At 36.8% G+C, this 19093-nt stretch overlaps 1 protein-coding gene across 9 annotated transcripts in view; it reads right to left on the reverse strand.

Annotated features, from left to right (window-relative positions):
- Positions 1–19093, reverse strand: part of LOC129134979 (uncharacterized) — a 279312-nt gene that overhangs the window by 114979 nt on the left and 145240 nt on the right. For 7 of the 9 annotated variants that reach the window (XR_013181070.1, XR_013181066.1, XR_013181065.1 and 4 more), the window contains one exon: positions 17896–17954. Coding sequence is in view for 1 of the 9 variants with exons in the window: in XM_077174500.1 (XP_077030615.1) it covers positions 5913–6070; positions 17896–17954 (217 nt within the window). In the remaining 8 variants the exon portion in view is untranslated. Of the gene's footprint in view, positions 1–5912; positions 6071–17895; positions 17955–19093 lie in introns of those variants that run through there. The other 2 variants (XM_077174500.1, XR_013181068.1) reach the window with 2 other exon arrangements.

Here is a 19093-nt window from a genome sequence, read left to right on the forward strand (position 1 = left end):
GGAATTAATTTATTTCAGTCCATCTTTTTTAGGTTTCTATGCTTGCTATTCTTTCCCTATGTACAAGCAACACTACAACAGGCTTTGACAGAATGCCAGCTATTTTTACAGAGAAGAAGAAAAATAGAGCTTTTGCTTTAATTTTAAGCATAAAACATAAATGGAATTAAAAGAGCTAAATCTAAAACAGTCTACAAGAAGCAGAAATGAAAATGTGCCTTTAGGAGCCTATCTGCTTTTTAGGGGCTTACTTCCTTATTTTTAAATTCTGCATCAATGTTTAAGCTAGTCTTTAAGTTAAAAAGAAATAGACAACCAAGTTTTTTTCAACATATTAAATCATACTCTCTTGGGAAAAAACCCTTTCTATGACAAGACTAAGTATCATAATTACCTCATTTTCTTAAATGGTGGAAGGAGTTTGACTTTTTATTCAGTAACTGATGTTCTCTAGTATATACCAGATCCCATGTTCCACAATAATCTTGTGTATCTTATTTCATAATCTTTTTGATATTACATATTTAAAAACTGAAAGCAGTCCTAATCAAAGCAACTATGTATGTTCCCACTTTATAAATAAGCAGACTGCTAAACTTAAGGTGTTAGTAAAATAACTTTTAGCACAACTTTCTCATATCAATTCATAATATTGACAATGTTCAAAGAAACACTGGATCAGTCAAATGTTGGCAATAGGCTAATGGTTATCACAGCTAAGTTAATGTCAGCTTAAGAATGACATCAACGTTTCTGCTTCCAAAACTGATGATGCTAATCAAAATGTGGAAATCACACAGCCACCTGGGATGGATGGGAAAGTTTGTGCATGACATCCACAAAGTATGTGTTTCAGGAGTGACAGATTAAGGTTTTCAAGCAGCTGCAATGTTTTCAGGTGGGAAAAGCTGGTAAAAATCACATGAGGTGAAGCAGAGATCTCTTTCAGAACATATAATTGGGCTAAGGATAAAGAGAGACAGAAACAGGAATTTGCTCTGCAAGGAAGGGGAATCTACTGGAGAAAAACAATAGTAAAAAGTGTGTCTGGCAAAAGAAAGTAGAACAAAAACCTCCCTTGATATTAAAAAGAAGGATTGGCTGGCATGAAACATTATTCTTTCTAGAACAGTACATGTAAGGCCTGAAAGGGTTTGATTTTTTTTTTTTTTTCTAATAAAGAAAAGAATCTTTCTAGGAATAATTGTTTTGGAAGAACAATCAGCCAATAAGATTATGTATTTTAGCAGTCATTTAAATGCCAAGAGCATTTACTGTAGGTGCATCTCAGAAAATGGTTGAGATTTTCTCCTGGGAAACCCAGTTGTGGCCAGTGGATTCTGATGTGTGAGCTGAACTACACATTCAGTGACCTGCAGGTAAAACTATTGCAAAACCTTTCAAATGTAGAGCAGAGATAAGGTGAATACAGAGATTAGAGAGTTTTGCTATAAAGAATTTGTACCTATGGAGACCTCCAGGACCAAAATTGGAACACATCAAGTTCTATTTTGTCATATCATTTTCCATATTGGACAAAGCAAAGGGAAGGTGTTCTTGGCAGTGGAATACACAGACCATAAAAGGAAAGAATTTAGAATATGTAATTTTTCCAACAGCATTTCTACAAGAGACAGACTACCCAACTAAGGGCCAACCCAAATATATGCAGCACATGTAAAAAAATAATTTAACAAACTCTACTACATGACATTGTGCTGCACCATCATGGGGCAGGCATCTACACATAGTAAAAAATAATTCATGTCTCTGATGATGATTCAGGATGAATGCAAGGAGGGGTTATTTCAGGAAGCAAAGCTCTTCTCATTGAGGTTGAAAGATGTTGGAAATCAAGGGAAAGCTTTGCTTTACGGATGGAAAAATGTAGCTACACAAGATACACAAAATATTTCCTAAAATACAGGGACTCAACCTGAGCCAAATGACTCCCTCCAAGACTGCACCCAGCCATGACCTCAAGCCAGTGGGATCAGAACAGGGCCAAACTGAAGGAACCTCCATTCTCCCACTGATCCCTACAGTGAGGAAAACAGGATCCTCAGCACCAACTGTTTCACTCTGCAGATCAGGTCCTATTGCTACTCACTACTTGCTAATGTAGACATAGACAAATTATATTTATTTGGAGACTGAAGCAGGGCTACATATGGAGAATTTCACCTTTGACAAGTACTAACTTCATTTACATTAACACCTGTCTAGACTGTTTTCCTAAGTATAAACATAAAAATCTCCTTAGTGTATTTGGGCCCTTCTTACTTAATTAACCATATGTGACGTAAAGTGATACAACCCAGTTAAAGGTATGTCATTGTTGATAGGATCAATTACAGTCAGACATAAGTATTCATTGCTTATACCATCTGTGCTGTACTCCTAAGTGCAGAACCTTGTCAATGAAAGTATACACAGATTAACTGTATTCTCTTTCATTAAAAACCACCAATCTGGTTCGTCAGCTTCAGGCGCTTTCTGTTAAAAAGTTGCAATATTATAATGCACAGTCACCTCCTCCTTCCAGCATACCATGCCTAGATAATTTGAAAGGTTTAGCATAATATTTGTGAGTATTCCACATCTTGAATGATTTTATTCTTAACTAGTGGCAACTCTCCAACAGCCTTCCAAAATGCTACTTATATACCAGCCTGGGAAATCATTGTGGCAATGGTAGGGAAGTAAACTTTGCCTGTTCTGTTACCTGTTTATCAACACTTTCTAAGGCTTCTGGTTTTCACTGCTTTTCTTCAATATTACAGGATCTGATCATAGCTCATTTGAGGAGGAAAAAGCTCCCAAAACTGTAATTCAAGCCTCAGAACTCTTCAGTTGCCATGTATTTATGCCTACAGACAAATACACACATGTAGAAATACTACTACTAATTTCATGTCTTTGATGTTAGCTGCAATGAGAGCTCACAGCTAGATTAAACTAATACTCCTGAAGTTAATTAACAATTTCATGGATGATACTTGTACATAAAAAGCTATATGATGTGGTCAGCTCTACAGGGTTTGGAATAGGTCTTACTTTCATTCCTATCATTACTATGAGAAAATTATTTTTATTTAATAACATAATTATAAGATAGGCAACATAGTCTCTGGATGGGTGAGGAAGGGGTTTAAAGGACCAGTTTGGAACATGGGAAAAAGCTGCATAGCCACATATGTTTAGAGATCAAAAGTTCTAAAAGCAGGTTGAATCACAATTCACATTTCTTCTCTCAGAATTAAGGAAAGAAAGCGATGGGGTAAAATATATTTCTAATCAAGCTTCCTCCAGAGAAAAAAACTTCAAGGAAGAATAGGAACCAGTGTTCTACTGTTAAATGATTGCAATTAAAACTCTAATCAATACAGGTCACATGAGAAAGGATGTGCATCTAAGTGCATTTCTCTCTTCTGGAATATTTGAAGGCCACACTTATGGATCATCATGGAGAAACGCAAGAAGGAATGAATATAAGATGTACTTCTATTGCTATTGTTTGTATACTGGTTTTATATCTCTGTGTTTAATTTGGAAGGGATTTAGAGGCACACACATGTAGGAAGAGTCTGGTCAGTTTAAAACTGGAAAAAAGAAAAGGAACAAACCAACCAAAAAACAACTTTTGGCTGATAAGGACTTTTCCCTGTGTTTATCTTTTTTTTAAGTAGGTCTAAGGACTTAGTCTCCTGAGATATTAAATAGTGCTGATGAGGATACTGATCAAAAGTTAAAATAATCTAGAAGAAATAACATTATGGAGAATATTATGGCAATTACAAAATGAGAAAAGTTTAAACAATACTAATTTAGGATTAGCATGCTTATTTCTTTTAAAAGAGCTGAAAGTAAATCACACTTTGGGATGCTGGAAAAGACATTTAATAAGGAAATATTTATTTGAAATCTATAGCAGGGTTCCTAGAATATTATGATTGTGTATAACACAACTCCTGTTTACAGCACCTTCTAAAGATAAAAGTAAAAAAGGAAATTTTGCAAAACATAAAAAAGTTCCTCCTTCACCCACCCAAGACCACATGGGAGCATGTTAGTGAAGCCATTTCTATGAAATGATGCTACGTGCATGATTAAGAACAAAAAAGCATTTAGAGTAATTGTCATAAAAATATATGAATTCACTTACAAATAACTATTAATTTTTATAGTACTTTATATACTTTGGTAATATTTTTTATGCTATATTGACAAACCAAAACCTCACAAATGTCTACATAAAAGAGCCTGAAATTCTCGACTCCTTTTGTTCTCTATATTCATAATCTCAAAATCTTACCTACTTTTCACTTATAACAAAAACCATATGTAACTTCTTTTATAGGAGCACAGATGATATGACTTTCACATTAATTGCTGACAGATACACCTTTGAAGCATTTTTTCAATCTTATCTGGAGGACAAGGTTAAAGCAAACTAAGCAGAGAGGTTTGCTGTCACACCACCAAACGAGAGCTACATGATTATGTGGAGCTGTCAGAGTTGGCAGGTTCAAAATCCCAGTATAGAACCAAACAGCTTGCTTGATTTTTGAAGCCAAATAGATTACATAACAAGAATTTTGTTTGTGCTGGGAAAATGTTCTCTGTACCCTTTCAGGCCTTCCATGAGTATTTTTCAAAAGGCAAGCAGTGGCATATTTGTCTTGAGAAGACATTTTCTTACACTGCACAAGCCAAATGCACACATCTGAAAGCAAAACTGTGCAGTGCAGGCATACAGACATAACACATTATATAATGTGTTATTCTATTAGAGATGCTCTGTGGCAAAGAAAGTACATAACACAGTCTGTGCTGAATGGTTTCAGAAATGTACATTTGAATTAAAAGCATGCATCTGATGTAATTGCACCTGGTTTTGGCTCTGCACTATAATGTTTGCATGAAGGTTTGAAACACCACAGACCAGAGATGGCTATGAAGGTTTTAGGTTGGAGATTGAAGATAAAAGTGTTAGATAAAAGTCTCAGAAGTTAATAGTGCTTGCTGCAACAGCAAGCCTCGTCACACTGCCTCAATCCTTCCTTCTCTCCTCATTAAAGACACACTAATTGGGATGCAGTGCATCATTTGTACACCTGCAGTAATTTTGCCATCTTGCTCTAGGAAACAAACTTTATGAACAAAGGAAACTAGAATTCTACCATTCTTTTTCAGGTGGTTACACCTCTTAAAAAATGCCACTAAATAGCCATTAAGTATGTTATGCCACTCATCCTTATAATTCACCTATACTACAGCATATATTTTAATAACCATTGTATACAACAAGCTAGTTCCAAAAATAACAAATTTCATAATTATCATTATTTTTCATAATGATCACACTTCAGGAAAAATTGTCCTAGGAAACTTAAAACATTAAGGCATTGTTATTGTAAAGAGGTCTATCTGAATTTAAAGTGGATTCAGTTGTTCAGGTATTCAGAGTCTAACAATGTGCTTTGTACAGAAAATAAAGTTGTGGCAAAGTTGGTCTTTTTTCCCCCAAACCATAAAAAAGCTACCATCATACAACTTTTTAAAAAAAGTGAGGAAGTTCCACCTATTCCATCATGAATAATATTTCGGTCTCGTAAAAAAAATAATAAATTATTTGAGGTAGAAACTACAAAGAAGATGAAAAAATCAGAATCTGTTTTAGAAAACAGTTTCTCTCCACTTGCAATTTTTTTCCCTATTTATGTTTGGACATAATCTTGAATTAATTCTTTTGGCAAAAATTTCTACTACATATATTCTAGTGAAATCCATCTTGAAAAAAAATAGCAATTCAAATGGCAAGTATTATGGCACACCAGCTACAACACTTTGAAACTAATTTTATAGGAAGAATATAATCAACACAACAAAAAGTCAAAAAGAGGTCTTACTGGTTATGGCACCAGCCTTGAGATGGCAGATGTAGATTGAACCCCTCACTCCACAGATCCACAGTATCCAGCAAGATACCAAAAACTTCCCTGATGGAGTTTGGATACCTTGTAGATCTCAGCTTTGGTGTCTTTGTTCCTTTCTTTCTCTGCCTTTTCTGTAAGTCAATAAAATAGCTCTGGTAATCCTGTCCTATAAGTTAATATAAATAGAGTTGTAAAAAATTCAAAAATAGCTTCATTAATGCAAAATAGGCAACCCCCAGCCTTCATTGAAAGTCTGGAAGAGAAAGCACATGGTAAATTTCCAGGGCACTCTGAGAAGGCTTTAAAAACATTTGTATCATTAGTCAATGGTCTCTTTCACTTGTTTCCCTCAGAAAATTAATTTCTGCTATTTTACCTTTTTCCCCTAGAAAAGAAAAAAGACTCTTTGCTCCATGTCTCATGCAGTTATCCAGGCTGATGTTGTTCATTTTAAACAGCAGCTTCCTCTATGATTGTCATTATTGCTGCTTCAAGTTTTCACTATGCTTGAGTGAAGTATCCTATTTTCTATTTCCGTTCTGCCTCTTCAGCACTGTTCCTACCTTGCAGCTTTTTAAACACTGCATCCTCAAAGCTTTAACACACACAGCTTCAGATGACCATCTTGTACTCAACACAAAGTTCAAAGCTGAGATATGTTTCCAAAGTCCCTCTGGACAATGTTTGTCATCTATGAAAATACTGAGAAGACAAAGGATAGGGAACAGATGACAACTAAAATTGGAACAATACAATATTCATAAAATGCAGCAATCCAGAATACATCTGCCACTCAGTCAGTCAGTCTCTGCATTTATGTCCTCAATGCCCACAAGCAGAAAAACCAAAAGTCCTTTCCTCTTTCTTACTGGAGGTGACTGCAGCTGGCTGAGTCCTGCAGAAACCAATGCCAAGGTCGCTAGGATGCAAGTGACCCCATTCAAACGTAAATCACAGCTCAGTACAGCCACTTTTTAGTAATAAACTAAAAAATGTTTTACATACAACTGACACCTTATATTGACTTTTCACAGTTTGTATTGTCTCTTTAGCATGGTCTTTATACTACTTGCCTTAGAGAGCAAACATCCCAAATCTTACAGAGTACTGGTAGTGCCCACTGCTTCCCACAAACCTCTGTAAATTAAAACAGGGGCTATAAAAGCAGTTCTTAGCCTTAGCTACCTTCAATTACCTTCTGAACAATCACACAAGAATACAGAACTTAAACCCAGTTATTTCTATGGAGCTGTACTGAAAATCTGCTTAAATGTAAGGAACACAAAAACATCAATGAAGCAGCTTAGACTGCTTTTGCTTTGCCACAGTGGAATAACTTCTTGGATGCTGAGAGTGAATTTGGATAGCCAAGCAATAACAAGAAACAAAGCAATTTTCTCATTCTTGCCAGGATTGGATATTTTGCCATACTGGATGGAGGGGAGAGAAGGGAAGTGAACAAACATTTATATATAGTTTATGTATATTTAATATAAATGAGCAAGACTCAAAGTTTAGTACTGGTCTATTAGCCTCAGCTTTAAAGTTTTCAAATATAGTTAAATGAAACCAAATGCAGTTAAATGAATTTGAACTGATTTCTCATAAAACACTGAATTCTTGTGCTTTTTGTGGTTATCTGGTATTCACTTCCAATAACTGAAGCCAACAGAGCTCAGATCTGGAAAATTAGCTTTGCTGAAAATAGACAAGCAACTCTTCTCTAACATTTACACTAACATCTTCTGGAAAAAAAACCCAACAAAACAACCAAAATCCCAAACCCAGCAATCTTCTGTACTGCTTTTGAAAGGATGAATAAATGTCAGCACCAGGCATTTTCCCCGTTCTGGCCAGCATTGGCTATCTACATGAAAACACAAAATTGCTGGTAAATTAGATGGCTGCTTACCTGCTCTGTTTTTCCTTCAAACTACCACCAGGTCCTGACCCACATCTCACTGTCTGTGCCATTTCCCAACAGCTCAGAATGAAGCTGATTGCAAAGTCAATGCCAAAATGTTTAAAACCAAACTATCTCACATGTTTTCTCATTACTCATTATTTAGAACTTATTTTTTACTCTTCAAGGAAACAGCTTTCTTTTAGAAAACTCTTGTCTAGTCTTCCTAACATCAAGGAGTTTTTTTAGTCTGTGTAAATATTTCTTAGTTTATAAAACAAGTATTGATTAATTAATTTTTTATTAGATGCCTCTCAAACTCCACCTAGTTTCCAAGATCAACCAAAAAATGAACTAGATGTCACTCACATCAGTGAAAAAGCAAACATATGCAACACTTCAAGTCTGTAAAGTATACAGCCAGCTAGCAACTCACACTCTCATGCCATCCCCCATTATATTCAATCTTCTAGAAGAAGCATTCCTCTATCCAAATTAAATGCATAACTTTTCAGTTATCTCTCCATGAACATCTGCCCATCGACTCAAGCTGTGCATCACTAAAACAAAAATTGAAAACTTGGTCTCACAGAAGTCTGTTCAATAAAATCCTCTTCAGTTTTTCTAAAACCTTTAACAGCTGGCCTTCACTGATAGGACTAATGAACTTCCTTCTATGTTTCTATAGGTAGGATACTCATCTCATCAGTTGTAGGTATGGCCTTTCCCATCTATATGCTCAACCAAATGTTCCAAAATATTACATGTCAATTATGTCATGCCATCCTTTTCTGGCTTGAACAAACATTTATGCTCAGACCCATCTGAGCTTTTCTCTATTACTTCACATGCTTCCCATCATCCTAGGGAGTTACAGCTGTAAAAGCACCTTTACCTATGTTTTGTCCTGCTGTCACTTTCTCAGCCTCCCACCACAGATTCTCTCAGCAAAATGTCATGGTTTTTAACATTTTTATTTACCATAACTATAAAAATTGAGAGAACAGCTGTGCTAACTGGTTGCTCAGACTGCTTATAATACAAGCCCATGGCCAGCTGTGTGTCCTCTTCCACCTACATTAAATTATTATTTCAACTACATTTAGATCTGTATCTTTACAGTCTTCTATATTCAGTAGTCTTCCATGAAAAGAGCTCTTCAGCAAAATCAGACAAACAATCAAATATTGTCATACTTTTTGCACTATGACATTCTTGTGAATGAAATGAAGGAGGAAAAGGACTTAACTTTGGTTCTAAAATGTTTCAATTTTTCACCTAATGTCCTACTCTTTTTATGGTTTCTCATTTTCCTCCATGACCTATTTCCTGAGTCAGTCTTCATTTTGTCTTCACAAAGTTGTAATGGCTTGTCAATAATAATTATGTAGATCACACTGGAATAAGACAATGATATCTCCACATATACCAGAGAATAAAGCAAAAAAAAAACCCAATAAAAATGATGAGGCATTTACTTGTAGAGATTTAATAGTGTGCTGATGTTAGAGCCTATATATGTATAAATATGTTCACCTTGAAATCATACTTTAAAAGTTATTCTACTGACACCCATGTGACACCCATTACACTACAACTATGCTGAGCTGACTTAAATCACAAAATTTTAAAGACTATTCAGAAATCAAAATACTAAACTTTCTAGTAAGGAACATAACCTTCCTGGAAGACTTGAAAGCTCTAAAAAACCCCAACAAACACCCTTGTTTTCTTCCAAATTTTCATTTGGTATCATATTCAGCCATCATTTCTAAGAAGATTGTCAAAATGAAGCCTTACAGTAAAGCTGATGAAAACCACAGATTCCAAAGAATCCTGGAATAGTAATCGTGTACAGCGAAAATATAGATTTTAAATCCAAGTCTGACTGCCAAAATAATATTCATGAGAAGAAAAATTATGCCTTGAAGCATTCAATATATTAACAAAATTTAAAATATAATAAATGTTAATTTTCAGATATGTCTATTTATAGGCTATTTTCTGCTGCTCAACTTTGTAACCTCAAAGTAGCTTCAAAAGATGAGGTTTTGATATTTGATACATGAACACATTAATACACATTTCATATATAATATGTACACATATTTTACTATGAAAAGAAGTTTTTAAAAACAAACAATCAAACAAACAAACAAGAAATTCCAAATGGTAAGTCTTGATTAATATTCTTATTGCAAAACAGCCTTTCCAGCATAATTTATAATTTACAATCCAAACAGGCATTGCTCAGTGCCCAGGAACAACTGCTGTCATCATCTAAATACCTTTTCAGCACATCTTTTTGGTCTTATTACTCCTTTATTGAAGATACTTTTCAAATTACTTGAATCTTCGCATGTAATTATTAATTTCTAAAAGTTAATTTCTAAAATTAATTTCTCTTAATTTCTATTAATTTCTAAAATTTCTAAAACTTCTTCCCTTTAGACAGAAGAACAAAGCACTTTTAACTGGCAGAAGATTATCAAGGTTACTTTATTTTGGGCACCTGAAACAAACCTCTCATGAACCGATGGTTTTCCGAGTCCCTATTTCTGTATATTCAAAACACATTCCCCCTGTTTCCTTTTGCTAGAGTCATGAGAGTTCTCAGGTATGCACTGGATACTACAATTCCCTCCCTTAGGTACTCTGGAAATAAGGAAAGGAATGGGCCACTCACTTGAGTCAGACTTGGTGATCCTTGTGGAGCCCTCCCAACTTGGAATATTCTATGATTTTGTGTGCAGGGAAAGACATGCAAAAGAAAACTTAAACCACATAAAAGATATCAATTCTACATCTTCTGTTCAGTAATTTTAAAGCAGTACATAAATAAAATACTAACTTGAAGGATAAAGATCATTCTAAAGACCAAAACTCAGGTAAAATTAAAGTAATTAAAGGAATAAAGTAAAAAAAAATAAAGTATTAAAGGAATATCATCATGGTGACACATTATTGAAACTTATTTTTACCAGAACTTTACCTAACCCCCTCTGTAGAAACAAGATGTCAATTTAAAATGCTTCTTGAATTCAACTAACCTGAACAACTTAAGATTTGAAGTTCCCTGGATATTACAGGAATAAGAACAACATGAAATACAGAAAAGTTTGTTTTACTTGAGATATCTGTTCAAGAGCAGCCAAAATTTCTTAGTGTCCTACACTAAATTACTTTTCTACCCCAGAGAGAGGGTGTTCCCTCTAAAGCAGAGATGACGATATAAGGATTTCAGAAACTATTGTTTGTATTTTACTGATCTCCAGATTGCTAGCACACAGAATTTTCAAATAAAGCATTGATAGTCTGAAAGCTCTAAGATATTTAAATTCATTTGCTTCAAAAAACACACAAAAAAGAAACATTAAAATATTTAGTGTGCTATTAGAGGTATAGTCTTTTTACTGCTTTTAGCATCAGGTTATCAAAGTACCCTCAGTAGTCTAATATGAACTAGAAGTACTGTCTGTCACAGTTGGTTCATTTCCTCTTGCCCTAAGGACCAAGCTAAGTATAAAATATCATGCTTTGGTAAGGTTTATTCTCTTTTATTATTTTAGCAAACACATATACATACTTCTATGGCTGTGTCACAGACAAAGCTATAGAAAAGAATAGTGCCTTGCACTTATATTTCTGTAGGAAAGTGGCTCCCACCACCCCAAACAGTCTTTAGAAAGGCTGAGGAAACAAGCTTTATGAAGAATAGAAAATGCTCCAGTGTGCATAAACTGCGTTCACTACAGTGATTTTCTACCTCAAAATTGAGATAATTTTTTAAAGTAGCTTCAGCCACTCATCACCTTCAAGCTAAAAAGTATGATCTCTTACTGAAATCTTTATTCTTTGGGAAAATCTTGTCTTTAGAAGGCTAGATTTCATAACATGGAGTCAGAAAATAAATGAACTTGGAAGAGATATTGAAGTCGTACCATAAAATGGCCTGTGTTGGAAAGGGACCTGAAAGATCACCTCGTTGTAACACCCCCGAAAGATCACCCCGTTGTAACACCTTCCACTTAACCAGGTTGTACAAGCTCCATCCAACCTGGCCTTGAACACTTCCAGTGGTGAAGCACCCACAACATTTCTAGGAAACGTGTTCCAGGGCCTCACTTAACTCACAGGAAAGAATTTCTTCCTAAACTCATCTAGACCTATTCCCTGGCAGTTTGAAGCCATTCCCACTTGTCTTGTCACCCCAGGGCCCTCTCCATCTTTTCTTTAGACTCCCTTCAGGTACTGGAAAATTGCAATTCCTTCATCCCAAAGCCTTCTCTGTTCCATGCTGAACAATCCCAGTTCTCTCAGCCTTTCCTCCCAGCAGAGCTGCTCCATCCCTGTGATCCCCTTGGTGCCTGCTCTGGCCTGGCTCCAGCAGGTCCCTGTCCTTGCTGTGCTGGAGCCCAGAGCTGATGCAGCCCTGCAGGTGGGGTCTCAGCAGAGGGGGCAGAGGGGCAGAATCCCCTCCCTGCCCTGCTGCCCACGGGGCTCTGGATGAGCCCAGCACACGGGGGGCTCTGGGCTCCCAATGGCCAGGGCATGGCCAGCCTCTCACCCACCAGCACCCCCAGCTCCTCCTCCCAGGGCTGCTCTGGGTCTGCTCATGCCCAGCCTGCATTGGTGCTGGGGCTGCCCTGACCCAGGTGCAGCAGCTTGGACTTGGTCTGTCAAACCTCATGAGATTCCCAAGGGCCACCTCTTGAGCTTGTCCAGGTCCCTCTGGATGGCATCCCATCCTTCAGGTGTGTCACCCACACCCCTCAGATTGGTGCCATCTGCAAAACCTGCTGTGGGAGCACTCAATCCCTTCATCCATGTCATTAATGAAGATCCAAGAGTGATCTGAAGCAGGTCTGAGAGCAGGCTACTCAGCCACTTATCTAGGCATGTCCTGAACACTTCCAAGAATGGAGATGCAATCATCAAATACAAATATCACATCTATCAGTCAGAGTGTTCCTGTAAAGGTACATCCACTTTCCCATAGATTTTCAAAGGTCTCTGTGATCACTGGTGCTCTGTTTTGATTTCCTCCATAATGAAAGCGTTAGACTCACCCATTTCTGTATCAGCTTCTCATTGAGTCAGGATATTTCTACAATCAGTTTTGATTTAAAGAAGTGACATTTGAGAAACTTCAATTCATTCCAAACTCTGACTTTATAACTCATATCATATAACCTTAAACTCTATCCCACCCTAACAGACACTCTAGAATATGCTCATTTTTGGTGCAGAAGATACAGCCTCCTAGATTTGTCTCTCATTACTTCATCTTTTCCTACAAAACCTTCTCTTAAAGTTTAGCTATCCTAAGTAGAGAGTGCAATTACCATCTAGCTATCAAATTTCTTATTAATCCCTGGTGACTATAAATAAATATGTGAAGGGCAGGGGCTAAAAGGGGATCTAGGACACCAGTAGACAAAAAGAAGCTTGCATCTCGGTGTCACCAGGATTTCAAAGAATGCTTCACCACAGGTCATTTTACCAGCAGCAGTGAGAAGAAAAATCAGCCAGTTTTCTAATCAAGAGCTAATCAACTTAGGTGCTCCTTTCACACAGCTCAAAGAAAGCTTTATGGTGAGTTGAAGGCTGGAAGAGAGAACCAGGGATAATTTTCCTTCTGAAAGTTGTTCACTTTTCTGCCTTGCATAAACTAGACTGAGCAGAGAGAGCTCTTTGCACTGGATGGTTCAAGATGTGGGCTTGAGTTCCAAGCACTTAATAGGTGTTCATGTAACCACCCAGCCCTCTTACTGTTAAACCTTCCAGTAAAACCTTGCTATGTGAAAAGTGTCTGTGTCCTTGAAAAACCATTAGGCAATTACATTGCAAAGTCATGAAAAAGCACTTCCTCTAAAACTTATGAAGAAATCAGACACCTGCATGTACAATGTAGTCTTAAAAGCAGAATGACAGGATTACAAGGTCAATGGTTTTCCTTTTGACAGATGTTATCTGGGCAGGATTCTGGCTCCTAGAGAGTGCAGAAAAAGGAAAAAGACTAAAAGAAGCAAAAAACGGCAATGGGCAGCAAAGATCAACCAAGTGAAAAATAATTTAAAACAAAATATAGAAGAATTATGAGTGATGGGAAGCATAAGGTGGCAAAATTTAGTTATCCTTTAAAAGAGGAATCTAATGTTACTCTGCCACTGGGGTTTGACTGCACCACTATGCACCCCATGGAACCCTTGGATCCCCCTAACTTTTCCTTCACTCTGAATATGCTGGGTAAAAATACACTTTTGATACAAAATTGAGAAAATGGCAATTTATTCTTCACGTTAAGAGCAAGGGACCACTTGTACTGTTCTCCACCAGAAGAAAACACAGCATATAGCAAGGACAAAACCTATTTAATATTTATACATAAAGCAGATCTAATCTTGTTTGGAGTCTTCAGGACACTGAAATGATGAAATAAGAACAAATTATGGACACCAGTTATTATTCCCATATGGTTACTGAGCAATTTATTACTGCAGATAGACATCTGATACTGTCTTCCACAATTTAATCTCACTTCTATTACCATTTCACTTCACTGACCCTTACATCCTATGTAAGAGTTTTAGCTTGAGAAAACCTAATTAATTTACTATGCATAAAATGCCCCACAGACTCCCCTGATGTTCTCTTCATACAATTCCATTCCTATTGGGCTGATCCTTCAAGAAACAGGCCATAGTTAACAAAGGCATGTGTCAAGACTCAAGGAGGACCAAACTCAATGCACCAAAGAAAAAGTCTAAGCAAGGAATGGAGGCAGAATTAGCGCAGATGTTTTTGCAGCAATAATTAGTGGTCATCTCTAAGACAGAGTCCGGAGGAGGCCACCAAGTTAATTGGTCAGATGGAGCACCTCTGCTGTGAGGGAAAGCTCAGAGAATTGGGATTGTTCATCCTGGAAAAGACAAAGCTCTGGGGTGACCAAATTGCAACCTTTTAGTACCTGAAGGGAGTCTACAGCAAAGATGGAGAGAGACTGTTTACAAGGGCCTGGAGTGACAGGACAAGGGGGAATGGCTTCAAACTGACAGAGAGTAGGTTTAGACCAGAGATTAGGAAGCAATTCTTTACTCTGAGAATGGTGAGGCCCTGGAACAGGTTGTCCAGAGAAGTTGTGGCTGCCCCATCCCTGGAAGAGTTCAAGGCCAGGCTGGATGGAGCTCTGGGAAACCTGGTTTAGTGAGAGGTGTCCCCTACCCATGCCAGGAGTTGGAACTGAATGATCTTAATGTTCCCTTCCAGGCCATTCTATGATTCTATGAAATGATAGGAAGTGCCACATGAAACACTGCAAAAAGTGTAAGATCTCCAGCTGTGAAGAAATATTCTGGGAACAAGGCTTGTATATGATGTTAATCTAGTCCAGGAGTGGGGGCATATCTATCTTTTCTACCTATGAAGTTTTCCTTATTTTCTTTCCTACATTTCTCTACCCTTGACTAATTTACAATTCAGCAGGTCATTTGTACCACTGAATATTTGAAATTTCTTTCAGAACCAGCAACCAAACCCTACTATTGTATATAGATACATCTATATCTATATATATATATCTGTTTATACACACACATCATTCACAGGTGTAGAGGATGTAATCCTGACAGAATTGCTTCCAACTGTTGGGATATAACACTCTTTTCCCCACCAGATGGCAGTACCTTCAACTTAATATAGCCCGGACTGGTCACCACATGCACAGCAAACAATAGCATACTTTAGGTTTGGGATTTTCCTTAAGAAGGAATGTTGATTTTTTTGAACATGGGCAGTAGACTTATTCCAGTTTCCTCCTATTTAATGGCAAAGTGTTCTACTAATAGCTAAGCTCAATTTTGATCAGTATATCCTACAAGAGTTTTTTTTAAACACATATAATTTCATTTTTTTTTTTCAGTATGCTCTAATTTTGTCAAACTGGAGTAGTACAAGTATTATTTCCAATCGTTGTCTTGTTCCAAGACTAATTCCCAAACAGAAATATCTGGGTAACTTTCAAATGCATAAAAAACTTTTGCAATATATGCTAAAGAATAAAAACACCAAAGGACTCCAAAGAAAGAGGGGAAACAATAAATACCTTTTGCATAATTTTTTGACAAAAATATTCAGTGTGCAGATTTCCTGACTTATAAAAGCTCAGGGTAAAATTTACGCCAAGAATATTTTTGCAGCCAGTACATACTATTTTACACAACAGCAAAATTCTCTTTAATATATGAGCTGACTTTTTTTTCTACTGGCAAAACCAGGAAAGTTTTTGTCAACATAGTCCAGGCACCATAAAAATAATGTAATTTGGTGGATGGGGACTATTCTGTAGGATATCCAGTTCTAGGAGCAACTTACCCATTTGTTCTAATCAAAAGATCATTGTTCCCTTTTTATTTCTTTAACTTGTAATTTTCCAGAAGAAAAAGTCCTAAATTACAAAAAGAGAACTTCCCTCCTATTCTGCTAATATTAGTATTCAGACTGATTAACTGGGTTTATCTTCAGCTCTATTCTGACTACAAAGATAATATCAAAAGTGCACATTCTTATTAATAAAACACACTCATTTCTCCAATAAATTTATGACCAAATATGCAGTCTGTTTGGACAGCTGGCTTCCACCATCCTACAAGCAGGGATTGAGATCCCTTTTTTTTTCTCCCCATGTTTGTTGGTTTGGTTTTTTTTCAGCAGAAAGTAGAGCAACATTTTCTCTGGATATACAAAAAAAAAAGTAAGTACAGTAATGGAAAGAAAAGACCATAAAAATAATTCAAAAAGTGATACGACTGCATTCTACTAATGAAATACTAAACAGCCAATTATACTTGTCTTTCACACTCACAGGCAATATTCCTGAATATTTGAATTTTAATACCAAAATGCAAATCCCATTTACATCGATGTGCACTGAATAAGCAATATCCCAAATCAGTGACATTTGAACTGAAGATGTTCTCAAGATATATTTTACTTCAAAAGACCTGTTCATAAACTTTTCATTATTTCTGAGATTGCATGTCCACATCAGCTGGAAGGATGAACAGAATCCACCATAAAAATAAGTCATTCTTACATCACTTCCTCCTCCTGAAGGAAGAGAAATAGTAAAGGTATCAAGTAATGTTTAATATGAACCAAACCAAAACGATTTGAAGTGGAAAATGCAAACCTTTGTGGATAACCATGAATGCAAAATCCAGCCTTGGCTTGGAAGGAGAAACTGAATGAGTCATGGTTGAAAGGCACAGAGCAAACACAGAGTAAACACGGAGTAAGCACAGGCATTCAACATTTAAAATTAAGTGCCAGCATAGAAAGCTTAGCACAACCCTGTGATGTTCAAAGGGATGGTGAAGTAAAAGTGATGGACAACTGCTTTTTCCTCCAACTGTAGGATCAGTAATAATCCTACAGTTACCTTTAGAGAATTCTTTGTATTTTGAAAAGGGTATGGGAAAAATAGAGGTGAAGGAAGAGATGCAAAACTGAATACTGGAGAACATGTGTTACAGTGCAAGTCTTAAGAGATCTCAGATATATTTCAGCTGACTTGACCAAATTTGTGGCAGTCATTATAGGAAAACGAATAACACCTGTAATTTCCAGCAGAAAACAATGGAACAATGGCTCAGAGCTGAAGCTGGTCAAATTTAAATTAGGTAAAAGATTTTGATCCTTCATTTCATGAAATAATCACTTTTGCTATGAAGATAAATAGTGGATTAAATTAAAATAACTTCCTGCTTCAAAGAAAAAATGCAAGGGAGTAACAGCACAAAATATAAAAATGTGAGGGTTTACATTACACAGTCCAATGGCCCATTCTGGTTTGAAACCCAGCCCTATGCTGTGAGGAGAAGCACCATGTCTGGGCTCCTCAGGAGCCATTTGAAATGCAGAGGGAGCATCTTCTCACTGTCCTGGGAAAGCCACTGTGGGATGGAGAGCAGCTGCACTGCCCTCAACTTCATGTGCCAGGGGCTGGTCATGGTGACTGGGACAAAAACTGTGGGGAGTGGTCTCAGGGCTTACCTGCAGCTTGTGGAGCAGCAAACACAGCCCTGCTGTGAGGTGGAATGGCAGCTGCACACCTGGAAGAGACACAGCACATGAGAACAGGGATAGAGAACTTCTGCAATAATCTAGCTGAGTTTCACCTGTATTTCAAAAGGAAGCCTATATCAAAGAAAGACACAGTGTTATGTCCCATAACTACACAATATAAAGACAAAAACGAGGAATCTTTTTTTTCTACAAGACTTGATGAACTTTAACATATTAACAAATTTAAGGGAATTGTCATAAACCAGTAGCTGAAACAACAAAGTAGCATGGTACAACATCCTCTCTCTTGCAGGCCCCATAACCTTTCAGCACATCAAACTGGAGGCACTCTCTTGCTGGATGCACATTTAGTTGTGTGCTGAGCTTTGCATGCAAATAAATTCACAATTTTATTACTTTTATAAAGTAACTAACTCAATTTCTCAAACTGAATTTTAGTACTTGAAAATTCTTTTTTGTCTTTGTGGATTGTTAGAAAACATATAGAATGAATTCATGCACAAAACTTGTATTTTTTCCCTCATCTTCACAGCAAACACAAGGTTCTGCTTAGCAGAATATATAAGGAAAGTATTAATCTACAATCACGTGTCTAGTACAATAAATACATTACTAAGCGAAAACACGTGTAGCTGAACCACTATGCTGGCAAAAGATATTTAGCCTGCACAGTAAGAAATCCTCTGAGCTGTTTGTAATCAACAGATCATATTTAGTGCCTTCCTTTCATTAACATGGAGTTTTTCAAGAAGTGGGATAAGTTAGGAAATTGTTGTTACGCTCAGAGAAAGCACAGGATTTTTAAATGAGGAACCCTTCAGTTTCTGAGGGCTCAATTAGTATTAATTACAAGTTTAAAGAAGCACCACAACATATTCACATTGATAGTATAGGCATATCTACAGCATAATTACTGTCACTTCAATAAGTGCAGTCATGCATTACACATGCCCTTCTAGGATCAAAGTGGTGGCATATCCAGTCCAAGCTCCTGCTATCACAGACTACTGTGTTTCACATTCCCTTTCATAAATGTATCATTTTCCACCTTGCAAACACTTAGACGTGTGTGGAAAAACAAAACCTGACTGCTTTATTGCGAGTCTCCTCCAGAACACTACTGCTTTCATAGCTAGAAATATTCCAACTTCCAGTCTGATTTCCT

Source organism: Agelaius phoeniceus, chromosome 2, assembly GCF_051311805.1.
Source record: "Agelaius phoeniceus isolate bAgePho1 chromosome 2, bAgePho1.hap1, whole genome shotgun sequence".
NCBI classification, from domain to species: Eukaryota; Metazoa; Chordata; class Aves; order Passeriformes; family Icteridae; genus Agelaius; species Agelaius phoeniceus.